Raw genomic sequence first — 16,876 nt, forward strand, 5'->3', positions numbered from 1 at the left:
TCAGTTTATTTTCGGCCTCCTCATCTGAGCTGTACTCATCCTCGTCCTCCCTAATGTGCTTTTCACTGTCGTTTTCTCTGTAGCACTTTATCTGGAGTGGTCCTTTGTAGATGATTAATAAACTCTTAACAGATTATCAGTAACACATCAACAACATATCAGTGAAGTATCAGTAGTGAAGCACCTGAATACAGTGAAGTAAATATCTTGTAGATGTTTTGTTGATACATTACTAACATTAAGTAGATGTTTTGTTAATATGTTAATAACATTACGCAAAACCTAACCTTACCAACCTTACCCAACACCTAAACCTCACCCTGGCCCTAATCCTAACCCTGATAGATAGATAGATAGATAGATAGATAGATAGATAGATAGATAGATAGACAGATAGATAGATAGATAGACAGATAGATAGACAGATAGATAGATAGATAGATAGATAGATAGATAGATAGATTTTTTCTTACCCACTATAAGGCTCTACAGTGAGTCTCCTTACTGCACAGATGGTACTGATCTCCTGCTGCCTGAACTGTACTGAACCACATCACTGTATCTCCTCTCCTGTTAACACACACTGTGCAATATCATAACTGTTACTGCCACAGCAGCACTGCTGTGTCTGATGCACTCATACCAGTGCAACACACACTAACACACCACCACCACGTCAGTGTCACTGCAGCGCTGAGAATGATCCACCACCCAAATAGCACCTGCTCTGCGAGGGTCCATGGGGGTCCTGACCACTGAAGAACAGGGTAAAAGGGGGCTAACAAAGTATGCAGAGAAACAGATGGACTACAGTCTGTAACTGTAGAACTACAAAGTGCTCCTATATAGTAAGTGGAGCTGATAAAATGGACAGTGAGTGTAGAAACAAGGAGGTGGTCATAATGTTACGCCTGATCGGTGTGTATATACTCATTGGGCTTTTAGTCTACCTCAGGACACTCAGTGCCTGCTATCATATAAATACAACAGATCTGTCTCAAATGCCATGTAAATCTGCAAATAGGTTTACTTTTGTTTTATTTCTACTCTTGTATACTTTAACTTATGTCTAGTTTTATTTCTATGTTTTGGTTTTGGCATAGTTTATGTAAGTTTATGTGCAATTATATGTGTGAGTAGTGAAACACTGCAATTTCCCTTTGGGATCAATGAAGTTCTTTCTCTCCTTCCATTCATCCATCCATCTAATCCTAACCCTCTCCCTGGCCCTAATCCTAATCCTAACCATAGCCTCAACCCAAAACCTAATCCTAACCCTTGATTTGATGTGAAATGCTCCATTCTGGAGAAATTAACAAGGTAATTGAATTGTTCACAGTGGTGGTGACTGGAACCAAATGTCTGAAGACTTTAATGCATCTAAAAGCTCCTTCACAGAAAGATATTACGTGAAATGTTATGAATACACTGTCTGAAGCTTGAGGCATTGTTTTACAATAGTTTTGCAATAAGATTTGGCCTAAAAATCCATTCACGGCAGAGCAGCACATGTAGGGAACCGTAAGGCAAAAATAATCCTCAAAGAAAATTGATTTTATTCAGATTTGCCAATGTTTTATCAGTAACTACCATTGGAATAAATAGAGCGTACCAACATCAGGGGTCGAGCCTACTGCTCCCTTCACAGGGTCACATGATTACACAGCCTGTCCTCTAGATTATAGACTGTATAAAAAAAAAAGGTTCTTCTCTGTTATGATGTCAAGCTTATAGCAATAGAAGAACCCTTTTTGGTGCTGTACAGAACCATTTTCAAAAAGGTTCAATTTCAAACAATAAACAACACGTTCTCCAAAAAACTGAAGAACCATTTCACCGTGCGAAGAACCATTTAAGCCTGAAAAGGTTCAATATAGAACTTATGGTTATAAACAGAACCAACCCCTTTACTAAAACCCTTAAGGAACCATCTTTTTTTTAAGTGTACACCTATGCTGCTGCAACATTAATTATTTATTTTAAATTATCCTAAGCCTTTACATCCAGGCACCTGCATTCTGCTGCACCATTTAGGGTCAGAAAAGTCAAATAAGAAGCCAAATAAGCTGGCTTTCATAACAAACAAGTACATCGCTGCTGTCAGAAGAAAACCTTGTATGTCTTTTTTGACGTTTTTCAGTTTTTGACTTAATTTGAAAATGCCTGTTGTCCTTTACATTGTGTGTAAATTTCATGAAGAATGGACTAAAAGAAACGAAATGACTTGGAAAAAAGTCTGGTTCCATTGACTTACATTAAAAGTAAAGCAGGTTCTTTCCTTCTCCTGTAAAGTTACCATTTTGGAGATACGAGGTTTTGGTCCGACAACAGCGATATGCACCATCTTATGACTAACAGTTAATGACCTCGTGTTACAGTGGTGCATTATTGTCAGTGTGTTAAGGGTAAAATAGTGACTAAACCATATCATTTGGCCTTTTTATTTTACATGATCAAATGTTACTATTGGCTAGTCTAATATTAAACTCAACCAGCTGAACAAATTATTCTTGGTGCCGCTACATAAATAATAAGCTATCATTAGCTGAGGTTACAGCACAGTTTGAAATGGATTACAATGCAATCAATTTTAGTCTGTACCAATAACTCGTCTTAGATGTTGCTGAACTGTAAAATACCACAAAGTAAAACACATAAGGAGAGCATTTGCCTTATCTTCTCATTTCTTTTCAAACTTTTATCACAGCAATGCAGTCTTACTACTTTCCATGCTGTCGCCTCCTTAGCAATGACACCCTCGATTCCTAAAAAGTTGTTTCTTTACCTCCAACACGTCTTATTTTGATCATATAAAGGGGGCTACGGAAAAAACAGGGCTATATGGCCACTAGCCCGGACTAGCTTATAACAATAGAAGAACCCTTTTTGGTGCTGTACAGAGCCATTTTAAAAGAGGTTCTATATAGAACAGTACAAGAACCATTTCACCATGCAACAAAGCATTTAAGCATGCAAACTGTTCAATATACTCTATATAGAACCAATCCCTTTACTAAAAACCATTAAAGAACCATCTTTTTAAAGTATGTACCCTTTGCTGCTGCAACATTTAATTAATTATTTTAAAATGGAAATACCATAAGCTTAAAATGAACCATACTGAAAAAACAGGGCTATAGGCCACTAGCCTGGACCTTGTCTTGCCCCTGTAATCAACATTATATATAAACTCAGAAGACTCGTGTAGGTTCACTGGTAGTTCTGGATAGTAAATAAAATGCCTATATTTGTGTTGTCGTCATGACGACCCTGGTTCCTATCACCACCACTGTAAAGACATCTGAGTCTGTAAGTTTCTCTACAGTGAACCATTTCACACCAAACCACTCTGAATGACTGTTTACATCTCAATGATTGAATTATGCAGAATTTTTGACAAAACGGTTCCCTGTTAACTTCAGTAACCATTTAGCTTTGGTCCATTTTATGTTTTCCTATTATAAGCTGCAGTTTTTGGGGTCCCCACTCGCTTTAACCACTCCAATATATGGGGCACGGCCACTCATTAGAACCCAAAGAGGCGAAACTGACCAAAACACAAGCATCTGAACCCTCGTACTCCCTGCACAGCCCTCACAGTCCGTGAACAAAAACGTGGATGTGTGGAACAATGCCAGCCCTAAGGACTGGTACCCACTGCTTTCTGTTGCAGACTGGACCTTGAGCGCTCGCTAGCTCAGTTTATAACATGCTCACGACCTCACCACACAGCCGGAAAACACCCACGAGGGGGCTTCCGATGTGAAAAGAGACTTCAAATCAAGGAAAAAGACAACATCCAACTCTACACCCACTCTCAGGTGGGAGAAACCAAGGGCAGCGGACTGCTGAAGGGTCAGACTGAAGAACAGATGCTAACCAGGTCCAGCTGCATAATCAAAGGGGCCATGCTCTTATTTCTATTGGATAAAAGAGCTTGATGTACTATAGAATATAAACGTAAACTCTTCAACCTGCAAAATCAGCCTGGTCTGAATTCATCATGGCTGTGATGTCACAACCCTGGAGATTTGAATGAGTTAAAGAGGAAAAAGACAAAGATCGCCAATGTTGCCAATGGAGTTGAGGCGGCACTAAATTCCCACTGAGGTGATACTGCTGTCACTGGGCCTAACAGCACCCACCCCAAACGCCTGGCTGACAGCTATCTGTTCTCCTGCTTTTCAGTCTCTTCACTGAAGGCTGTAATGTTCTATGATGATAATCAATTCAGCTCCTCGTCATAATCTCTTCATATCCACTGAACCAGTATTATCGTTCACTCAAGGGAACAATGTGGAGTAATTGTCGTCGACAGGGCACATAAAAAAGGAAGAGTGATCTGTTCTCTTAATAAGCGGCTTGTATTTAACATCAGTGAATGTGGCGATGACATTCTAGATTAGCAGGTCTGACTGAGTATCAAAGCCTGCTGTAGGGCTTCGCCAGATCAGAGCCTTTAATGACCAGGATTTTAACCCTTCAGAGGCTTTTCCTCACTAAATCCACTGTTTTGATGAGAAAAGAAATTGCCAGGAAAAACGTGTTTACAGTGGCAAAGGTGTTTTTTACAGAGCCCTGCTGGTGACATCCCGTATAAATAAAAATAATGTGTGGCCACGACTTAGTAAGGTGTGAGAACAAGATAATTAAGTCATGGCCATTACTTAGTAAGGCATGGGAACAAGATAAATTGTGGCCACGACTTAGTAAGGTGTGGGAACAAGATAATTAGGTTGTGGCCGCAACTTAGTAAGCCATGGGAATGAGATATTTAAGACATGGCCAAAACTTAATCAGGCATGGGAACGAGCTGCTAATGTGTGGCCACAACTTAGTAAGGCATGGGAATGAGATAATTCAGTCATGGCCACGACTAAGTAAGGCATGGGAACGAGATGCTAATGTGTGGCCACAACTTAGTAAGGCATGGGAATAAGATAATTAAGACATGGCCAAAACTTAGTAAGGCATGGGACCGAGATCCTAATGTGTGGCCACAACTTAGTAAGGCATGGGAATGAGATAATTCAGTCATGGCCACGACTAAGTAAGGCATGGGAACGAGATGCTAATGTGTGGCCACAACTTAGTAAGGCATGGGAATAAGATAATTAAGACATGGTCAAAACTTAGTAAGGCATGGGACCGAGATCCTAATGTGTGGCCACAACTTAGTAAGGCATGGGAATGAGATAATTCAGTCATGGCCACGACTAAGTAAGGAATGGGAACGAGATGCTAATGTGTGACCACAACTTAGTAAGGCATGGGAATGAGATAATTCAGTCATGGCCACGACTAAGTAAGGCATGGGAACGAGATGCTAATGTGTGGCCACAACTTAGTAAGGCATGGGAATGAGATAATTAAGACATGGCCAAAACTTAGTCAGGTGTGGGAACAAGATCCTAATGTGTGGCCACAACATAGTAAGGCATAGGAATGAGTTAATTAAGACATGGCCACGACTTAGCAAAGCATGCGAACGAGATCATGCGTGGGAACGAGATCGTAATGCATGGCCACAACTTAGTAGAAATGGGAATGAGATCCTAATGCGCGGCCACAACTTAGTAAGGCATGGGAATGAGATAATTAAGATGTGGCCAAAACTTAGTCAAGCGTGGGACTGAGATCCTAATGCATAGCCACAACTTAGTAAAGCATGAGAATGAGATAATTAAGATGTGGCCAAGGCTTAGTTATCTCATTCCCATGCCTTACCAAATTGTGGCCACGCTTTAGGATCTCATTCCCATGTCTTACTAAGTTGTGGCCACACATTAAGATCTCATTCCCACACCTTACCAAGTCGTGGCCACACATTATTTTTATTTATACAGGATATCTCCAGCTGGGCTCTGTAGTTATTAGTTAAATCCCAGAGTTACTCTCTTTAAATAAAGAATTTCATTTTACCATTTGCATAAAAGCTGTTATCAGATATGAAGTGTGGTGCAAAGTTTGGGCGTCTCTGGTCAAAAGACATATTTTGTTGATTGTCTAAGTGAAAAAGAGAACTAATTTCTGTACATTTTAATGCACAATTACACTTTATTTATATTTTACATTTTTTCCAATATGTTAAACTCAGCAAATAACTGGAAATTGTGCACAAAATTCTATAGCAAATATCATATTTAAGTATTTAAGGGTGTTCTCTGTAGAGGATGTGTTGACTTAATTTCACTTAAAAAATTCATGAGATAATTTGACCAGTCATGTTCAAACTTTGCTGTAATATGTAAACAATGTTAAAGTTTCAAAAATGTACTGTACATTCTTCATATATATATATATATATATATATTTATATATATATATATATATATATCAGAAATGATGAATTTAAAAGAGGCAGTTTTTGCGCGGCTTAGATTATATATACATATATATATATATATATATATATATATATATATATATATATATATATATATATATATATATGTATATATAATCTAAGCCGCGCAAAAACTGCCTCTTTTAAATTCATCATTTCTGTAATGTTATGAAAACCAATTCATTTCCATACGTCCACTTATTCAGGCTACAGCAGTTTAGCTCCGCCCACACACACTGAAGTCATAAAGAGTGTTTCAGCCTGGACTGCTTTTTGAATGAGGCACAACAGAGGGCCAATCAGAACTGCAGTCATTTACATATATCAGTCTTAAAGACACTGTAACAAAAACGAGGTAAAGAGAGGCTGGAAATGGCTGTGAAAATTAGTTTCTGGTACATCAAACCACATAAATGTCATAAGACTATGGACACTTTTACAGCTTCTATCACACAATGTGAAGGACAGCTGGAACTGTGCTACGGTGTAAAATACATAATACAATCTGGAATAGAAACGGAAGTGGAGACAAGTTGTCTTAACACAGTGACAACACATTCAAATGAAGCTCAGAGTGAAAAAGCACAGCAGGCCGTGAAGCAGGAGGAGAAACGCTCTGTTGTTATTGACATGCAGTGTAAGCACTTAAAGTGTTCCCTCGTGTCCCGAAACCCTGGATAACCAGGGCTCAGTGAGTGTGTGCGCGCCGTGGCCTCGGTACCTGGAGTCAGCAGGATGACGGAGGTGACAATTAAAGAGCAGATGACCAGAATGACAAGCAGAGCAATCGCTATTCCCTTCCAGTTCCTCTGCGGAGGGTTACTGCCCACCAGCTCCTACAGACACAAAGAGAGAGAGAGAGAGAGAGAGAGAGAGAGAGAGAGAGAGAGAGAGAGAGAGAGAGAGAGAATGCAAATTAGAGCTTGCTCAAGGACAAACACGTGTAAGTCTATGTACTGCACTCCGAAGGAGAAAATCAGCCATCAGCCCGGACCAGCAGGAAGAATTTCCCACATTCTGTCATTACCGTTACAACAACAGTGACAGAAAAACAGCTGAATGCATTCATAGTAGTGGGAATAACTACAAGCTCCACAATGTGATAATAACAATTCAAACAATTTAATAAATGAACTACACTGCAGAAAATAGTACCGTGTCAAGTAAAAACATCTTAAATATAATCAATTACTCTAATATTTTTCCTGTTGAGATTGTTGTAAGCTTAATTTAAGATCGTTTACCTTATTTCTAGACATTATTTACTTGTTTTAAGCGATTTTATTAAGTAAAATTATCATTATTTTATATTGGCAGATAATTTTGCTTGTTTTAAGTAACATGCCTAAATAATGACTAGAAATAAGGTAAATAATCTTATAATAAGTGCACAACCATCTCAAAATAAGACATATATATATATATATATATATATATATATATATATATACACATACATACATACCGACTAGAATTAAGATGATTTCACTTGACAAGATGCCATTTTGCAGTGTAATACAATAATAATAATAATAATAATAATAATAATAATAGAAAGCTTTATTTATAGGGAGCCTTTCACGGGCATGAAGATGATTTACGATGCAAACATAAAGTAATAAAATACATAAAAAGCGCACAAAAGTTAGAGCTGATATTTTATGTTTATCATGCTAAATTCTGCTACTGTGATAAATAATATGCAATATCAATTTAGAACAAGACAACCCTTATAAAAGATTTATAATTAGTTTATTAATGGATACTAATTAGGTCACAAACATCTTAAAATCATTTATAAGCAGTTGCAAAATATAAATTAAAAGGACGACAGTGACCTGTTGCTTGCCAAATAGTGAGCCCATATTCATCTACACTATTAAACTTCAGATCTTGCCGTCTTCTCCATCAGTCAGCCTTAAACCTGTCGGCTTCATCAGATATTCATATTCATCAGCTCACTTTTGCCATTTTTGATGTATTATAAAAGTTAATTAATTAAATTATTTTAAAAACTTAACATGCTTATGACCCAACCATTAATAAACTTATTTTAAACCATTTATAAACTCTTTATAAGGGTAGTCTTTTCCTTCTGTGAGCATATTATGGACATCATCCATACTTGAACATTGACCAACTGCATGTTTCACAGCAAAAGAGCATAATCAGTCCTGTTTAATTGGATTAATGCAGTACAGAATGTGAAATATTGAAAAAAAACACTGTGCCCAGAGTTTTGATGGCAGTTTTTAATCATGGCACTATTAGTATGTTGTGTATATATCGATATGTATCATGTATTATTAAAGCATGTTTAATTATTGCAATATATTTTTGCCCTATCACTCAAAAGCATCCAAACCAGTGTGGGAAAAGATGCCACAAGCCACACATGCGTAGGCAATAGAGTATTACAATATGACACACTGTAATTTACTGCGACTTTATTATCATATTATTACTTTGCCTGCCAAAAGAAACTTTCTACATATTAACACTTCAAAGGTCTCATTGTAATTCAATTATTTAGGGATGCTTGAATGTATTGCAACTGCAATCTTGCCTGGAAGGAGAATCAAACTCTCCATCTTACAAGGTATGGTGGTGTTAGCCACTCTACTATCCACCCACTGTAATACTCCACAATCCTGTTTTGTTCTAAAATAAAATGAATGATATAGACAAAAAAACATCCACTCAGCGTACAAACAACTTCCTCCCAAAGCCACCACTGACTGATAGAGACACTGTAACGATCACCACGACACTGTGATGGCAGAATGCTGACCGTGGTGGTGGGTCACTACCTTAGTCATGCATATTTTTATTTTTCTATTGTTTTTCCCATTAGCACAGCTACATAAAGAGCAAAGTGAAAACAGTGCCATTTTTGCACTGCACTGCTGCTGCTCCTGTGTTAATCGATGTGGCCTTTTATTACCGGTTGCACTTGACAAACAGCACACAAATTGTACAGAAATTGCACAAAATGCTTCTGCGATGTTTGTCACTTGCAACTGGCGTAAAAACAAAAGTGTCACAAAAATGTTCCACTTTGCTTCTGCTGCATTTGCCTAATTTGTGCACTTGCTACTTTATATTCAGTGACACGCAGCATGCAGTAGACTAACAAGAAGTTCATCTAAAACAAATGTATAAATAGGCCTATTTGTTTAAATATCAAACACAGTATGCTACCCTAACATGCCGTCCCTGGGTTTCTGATGGTGGGATTGCATAGTGTGGAGGTAAGACACCCAAACAATGTGCCAATGCAACATATTTTCCTTTTAGTCTACACTCTCAGAAAGAAAGGCAGTAAACTGTCACTGGGGTGGTTCCCCTCTTATCACTGGGGTGGAACCCTCAAGGGTACATCTCAGTACCTTTAGTCAGGTAGCCTTATTTTATTGTCCTGTTTTAAAACATTCGGTTATGAAAATGTACAAATTCATACTTTTAACCTGGAAAAACTTATTTAAGGTTCACAATCTGACCTTAAAACCACTGTTGTACCTTTGAGGGAACATTTACGTTGTTTGTACCTCGATGAACGAAAAATGTACCTGCACAGAACCTTTATTTCTAACAGTATATCAAGGGGCTTTACACATTAAAAATAATAATTACATTAAGAAATCATCAATATTGGATTTGATTCCTTCAATGTATCAACTATTTTTCATGTAAAATATCATAATACTATGATGTATCGATTTTTCTTGTCCCTCCTGGTAATTCATGACCTTGCTCCTGAGCAAAATTACGGAAATTATGGCTGAAATAAGATTTGTGGTTATGAAAAGCCTGGGGGCCTTTTTCAGACTCGGCATTATAGTCAAGAATATTAAGCCATTACAAAAGTTCATGTTTAATGTACACTGAGATGGAATAACAGAGCTGATCTCAAGCGGATTTGCCTAATGAAAGTCAAACCACACTGGAGAGAGAAAAAAAAAAAAGTGATGCATTGAATTTGCCTGATTCAAATGCGTACATTATTCCCATTTTAATAAAATATATTACATCAACATCGATTTATCTTGCAGTTTTTTTTTTACATATTTTTGTCAATAGAGATGTTCATGTAATGTATTTTATTTATATGGAAATGATGTACTCATCACTTTATTCCTGCGCTTCTGATCGGAGAGACTTCAAACCGAGACGTAAATATTTTCGCCCCGAGCCGTAAATGAGACAGAATGACAAAGTGGCGGAACGTCCGGAAACATCCAAGATATGACAGAAGGAAAAAAGCCAATTCGGCTTGATCAGGAATCAAAAAGCGAGGAATCAAAAATAGAGTCAGTTATGACAAGCGCACGTCAAGCGAGTCATTGGTGCGTTCATAATCAAAGACGCGCTGTGATTAATTTTGAGGGATTTGGTCTGAAAGCCAGGCGGGCTGGGGGGGCTACTCTGACGTGTTTTCGAGAAAGAAAAACCGTCGCTAAGACAAATGAAAGAGACTCTGTCTCCCTGGTGTTGCAAAGCGTGACCCATGGCCTTGCTGCCTGAGGTTTTCATTAGGCTAAAGCAGGCCTGACGGAGTGGAATAGTAGCCGCCGCCGCATCAGCCACTGGATTGGACTGCTAAAAGCTGAGCTGTTAGTGACCTTGTTGCCGTCCTAATTGAATGGCGCAGCAGACATCATTAGCCCAGAGATAACGGCAGCCAGGTCCTGTTTACTGGGACAGCCATTAGAAAGACTCATTACGGAGCGAACTCGACTCTGAATGAGTGTGCGCGTGTCTGACTCTCTTTCAGGTCACTTAGGCAGACAGTGGCACACAAACACTAACAGCACTGAACTGTAGGGCTGCATAATACGGCGTTTAAAAGTAGTTATCGCAATGTGTTACTTTCTCATCGTCATCTGATCTGGTGTGATGCTGCATACAGCTGTAGAATGAAACATATTCAGCAAATAATCAATAAGCAAATGATCACACATCACACTCTCCATGTTCAAGAAATACAATACTTCTACTCAGCACAGTCATTTTAATGACCACAGGGAAGCAGCTGATCACTCAGATGGCTTAACTGTTTGTGCAATTGCATTATTTTTCTATTTTTTTCAATTTTCATCACTGTTTTCTCACAATCTAGTCAGTTAAGGATGCACAATGATGCCAGAATCACATCAGGATTGGCAGATAATTGCTTTAGACAAAATTATCACCATCCGACAGATGTTTACATTTGAGTGATATTTCAAACTGTTATTTGATTATTTGTTTATTGAACTCTGAAGAGGAGAAAGTTTGGCTACTGCACTAAAATACCTGCATATATATATATATATATATATATATATATATATATATATATAACTGCTGAACCACTCTCTCTCTCTCTCTCTCTCTCTATATATATATATATATATATATATAGAGAGAGAGAGAGAGAGAGAGAGAGAGAGAGCAGTTCAGCTGTTCCATGATTAGCTTGATTAGATTCTTACAGTAGAGGCTCTCAAGGAGAACTAGAGGTTTCCACTTTGCTGTTGCTTTTGTTAGTTTGCTGCTTGTTGATTTATCTACAGTTCTCCTGTGAGATGCTGAAGGAATCACTTTACAAGCCATTTAAAAGCTGTATTTGAATGAAAGGGCTACATGGATTCTATCATAACCATAATTCTATCATACAGCGCGCTGCAGCTGGTAACTACTTTGGATGGTTCAGAGGGTCATTCTAGGAAAATGCTTTAATTGCATTAAAACACGTTAATCATTTGTCTTGTTAATGCATTAATAATGTCTTAACTTTGACATCTGGCTCCCCAAAATAAATACATTAATTAACCTTTTAGGGGAAAAATAAGAGAAAACTAGGTGCTAAAGCTAACACCTTGTGTTGTATGGCCTTCTTTTGGCTAACAATCAAGTGCTGGGAGCCACTGCATCCAATCAGATCGCACTATATTCAATACAATTGTCTGCTGGTGGCTAGTCTAAATAATCTACAGACACCTGCTTGATGTGTGAGACTGAGGTTAGATGTTTCAGATGATGTTAATGAGCGTTCTGTCATATTTTTGACTAATTAGAGCAGTTATGGTGTCAAAACAACCCAGGCTTCTCTCTAACTATGCCTTATGGAGATGTACTAACATGGGCATTTACTGACATATCAATTACAATATGTACCAAAACTAAACCTTCTAAAAGTTCTGTACTGGAGCTACGAGGCTAATGTGGCTAACAAGTAATGGAAACTTATGCCCCACCAATTAAAGTGGTGCATTCCCAAATCATCAGACATGCCTTGAACCATGTGGAGCTGTTCAGTAATCTCTAATAGACGTAATCATGTAGTTCTGTCACTGTTTGACCCCCTGATATCTATAAACTCAAATAAAAAGATAGATAAAAGTCAAGGTTCAAGATGGCTGCTACGCCTGTCTCAGCTTTGCGATGTACTTTTGTCCGTTTTTATAGAAACGCTTGACAATATAACTTCACAATCGTGCAAGTTTGATATTTTGACAAGCTTTTTCTTCCATACCTGTTTTTACACTTCTTGTACGGTCACTGAATTACAATTACTGGCCCTGAGCATATTCAACACGTGCAGCCCTGCTTTAATATGGTCATCATAGGAAATGAATTATAAATGACGTGCCAGCTCTGGAGGGCACGCTAGAATATTTATAGAGGAACGGAGTCGTGTCACAGCTACAGTGTTTTGACTTAGACATGCTAAGCTATGTTAATTGAGGGAGACATGCTAACACACGGACTGGACCAATATGCTGGGAAACTGCAGGTATGAATATTAACAGATAGTTTCATAATTAGCCCAGCAGTATGGCAGGAGAGAGCTGATTAGTCTTCTGAACAGAGTCACAAACAAGGCCCATGCTTCTTCACACACGCTCACCAACAAAGCAGGTAAATTTAGCACTTTCACAAGCTACAAAATTGCTACCAAAGTGACCAAAAGTGACCAATCCCTCCTCCACTCTCAGTAGCATTCTTTTCCAGCAGTTGCTATGTTTGCTCTCGCCCCTTCTCAATCTCTACACCGACAGCTGCATCTCCAAGGAACCAGCTGTGAAGATCCTGAGGTTTGCAGATGACAACATCGTGGTGGGCCTCATAACCAATAGTGATGAGTCTGCCTACAGAAGGCAAGTCAAGCTGCTGGTCTTTTGGTGCAGCAGCAGCCACCTGTTGCTGAACATGCAGAAGACTGTAGAGATGGTGGTGGGCTTCAGGTGCAAACTCCCCTTTCTACCTTCCAACTTAAGATCAATGTGGATTCAGGATCATCAAAGCCAGCGCAACCAGACGTGCTAAAGGCATTTCCCCAGAGCTGTGGCTCTCATTAACCAGAGTGGACACCTCGCACGTTAACTTACCTGAACCTGGCAAACCTCCCTTACTGTATTACAGTATAACTCATATGTACCATCATGCTTGTTTGCACAGCTTCACAAATATTCATATCATCCTGTAATATAACAGCTTATTGTATGTCTCCTCAGACCCTGCACACTTATACATATTCCCATATTCATCTCCTATAGCTCATTTCACATTGGACCTGCTTCATATTTGCTCTCTTATTCTTTATTCTATTTTAATTTTATTTCTCGCTTAGTTATCATCTTATTTTCTTTTGTTAGAAGTCTGTGTGCTTGTCTGGTCTATTTATTATGTTATACATCATACACTCACCAAGACATATTCCTTGTATGAGTAACAAACCTGGGGAAATAAAGTGATTCTGGTTCTTTACAGAACATAACTCAACTTTTGGTCATTAAAGCACTGCTAGAAGTTGTTCTAGATTACAGAGATAGTTTGCTTTATAGGCCATTCAGACCATATTTACAAAGATTATGTTATGATCTATTTAAACTCAAGGAGTTAATTGAGATAGTAATAAGCCAAAAATTTACAAAATTATCATTTACAGGGTCCTTCCTATTTGGAGGTGTCTGTCCCAAACCCTAACCCTAATATTTAAGATAATACCTGCTAATTTATTTATTTATTTTTGCATTTTTATGTAAGTTTTTTTTTAAAAACACTGATTGATTTTTTGAAACTTTTTTGAGACAAAATACAATTTCATGTCGCTACCGAAACACAGAGTTTTAGCCCATAGGCAGAGCTTTATTTTGGAGCAGGAGAGAGCAGTGAGACTGCATCCCTGTCCCTCATGGCCACATGGTGATCAGTTAGATCCCATTGTTTTGAAGCAAATGTGTCCCAAAGTCTGAAAATCAGCATGGAACATTAAGAATCGTCACCACCGAAACACAGATTTTCTGCAATTAAGTACTTTTTGTGTTTTTATGAAAAATATTCAGATTTTATGTGTGTATAACTGTTCAAAGCTGTGTTTGTTAGTCATGTACTGCCTAGCATTTTAGAGTTCTGCTCAAACTGAGCTTAAACTGTCACTACTAAAACAGTCACAGCTGAAACAACTGATAAACTTTAAGTTACCATTGTTTTAATAGTGACAAAACGGAATGATCAATCTTTGATTTTAATAAAGAAACATAATTAAGGATAGGGTCACTCAAGCAAAAGGATTTTAGTCTAAAGTCCAAGTGAGTCAAAAGTCTGAAGTATTTTCAACTCCGATATTGAACCACTTCGGTAAAATGATCCATACAGGGTCAACACAGTGTTGTTTGAATTCTCAATCTTTTGGTCATTCCATTCTTTGGTTATTCTCCAGACAGACCCCTATAGAGTAAACTCTGTGTAGTGAATAGTGACCTGCTCTGAAGACAGCACTATGGTGCACTCTTTTCAATTTCAAATCTGATTTACTTCAGATGAGTTTGAAAATTCACACTGTTAGGATTGGTCAGGCGGCACGGTGGCGCAGTGGGTAGCGCTGTCGCCTCACAGCAAGAATGGCCTGGGTTCGATTCCCGGCCAGGTGACCAGGGTCATTTCTGTGTGGAGTTTGCCTGTTCTCCCCGTGTCTGTGTGGGTTTCCTCCGGGTACTCCGGTTTCCTCCCACAGTCCAAAAACATGCAGTCAGGCCAACTGGACATGCTAAAATGCTAAAATGCCCCTAGGTGTGACTGTGTATGTCTGTCTGTCTGCCCTGCGATGGACTGGCGACCTGTCCAGGGTGTATCCTGCCTTCCGCCCAATGACAGCTGGGATAGGCTCCAGCACCCCACCGCGACCCAGAAGGATAAGCGGTTTAGATGATGTATGTATGTAAGATTGATCAGGGACCATTTTTGTTCTGTGTTTTTTGTTGCTGTTCTGTAATCAAGCTAACAATAGCAAAGTGACAAACTAGTTGGTTTGCTAGTTTCAAATAACTATGGCAACACAGCCCAGCTGAACAAAGAAGCATTTAAAACTGGAGATTAAACGTTGTGGAGCGTAAATTAAGAACTAACTTAAAAAGCTAAGAAGTTTGGCCAACCCAGCACAGCAGTGCTGCTGGAGTTTGTACACATTATGTACACTGGCCACTTTATTAGAAACCCCTCCCTTATAGCTCCTTGCTGGTGCACAGTTCATATGTTGATGTACAGTTTGTGGGACAGATACTTAAATCATTGGCAAACTTTCTGGTGATGTTCAGTTGATTATCAGCACCACTATGGTTAGGATTAGGATTAGGATTAGGGTTAGGGTTAGGTTTAGGTTTAGTGTTAGGGACAGATTTAATAAAATCTTTCACACCGAACTTGATTTTAGTTGAATGTTACTTAAAGACAGACTCAGCATTTACAAAGCATCTGCAGTGGACCATCTAAATAACTCTCAACTTCAGGTTCAGCTGCATTTAATGGATAGTTAGTTGATTGTTACTCAAAGATTTACTGAGCATTTACAAAGTATCTACAGTGGACCATCCAAATAAAGTGGTACTATTAATTCCTTTCAATAATTCAGTCCTTCATCAATGGTCAGTTTCTGATCACAGAGCTGCTCTTGGCTGGATCTTTTGGGGAGGTGGACTATTTCTGGTTTCCCTACATAGTCAGGCCATTTTATCCTGAGAACGTTCTAAACAAACACACGCGGTAAGCAGGCCAGAAAGTGCCCTGAAGCACAATCCTCCCCGATGATTTCCCATCAGTCCTTTTTCCATCTGGCCTCGCCCAACACAAGGGCATGAGCTGAGCGAAACACAAAAAGAGCAAACCCATCATCATCATCATCACCATCATCATCACCATCATGCTTAAAATAATTTTGCTATTTAAATTCAATTCAGCGCAGAGGGTCATCCTGAAACAACACAAATTGAGTTCACCCCAAAAAGGCCGAACAATTCAGACCTGGGTTATGGCAGACAGCAGGTAAATGTAAACATTCTGTTGTTTTGTTTGATCTAGCAGCGCATGCAGTTTCATAAAACACATAAAACATAAAACAGTGCCACACACCCACAGTCCTCTGTCCTAATACAAAGAAACACTCAGGAACACACACTCGCAAGCTACATACAAACCCTGAAAATCAAACATCTACCCACATGTTCAACCATAACTGTGCATGAGGTACTGTGCAAAAGTCAGAGACCA

At 38.7% G+C, this 16,876-nt stretch overlaps 1 protein-coding gene across 1 annotated transcript in view; it reads right to left on the reverse strand.

Moving 5' to 3' along the window:
• Positions 1 to 16,876, reverse strand: part of dpp6a (dipeptidyl-peptidase 6a) — a 507,676-nt gene that overhangs the window by 177,213 nt on the left and 313,587 nt on the right. The window contains exon 2 of the mRNA XM_036581752.1: positions 7,068 to 7,182. Coding sequence (XP_036437645.1) covers positions 7,068 to 7,182 — 115 coding nt within the window. The remainder of the gene's footprint in view (positions 1 to 7,067; positions 7,183 to 16,876) is intronic.

This window comes from Colossoma macropomum, unplaced genomic scaffold (assembly GCF_904425465.1).
Source record: "Colossoma macropomum unplaced genomic scaffold, Colossoma_macropomum, whole genome shotgun sequence".
In the NCBI taxonomy this organism is placed as follows: domain Eukaryota; kingdom Metazoa; phylum Chordata; class Actinopteri; order Characiformes; family Serrasalmidae; genus Colossoma; species Colossoma macropomum.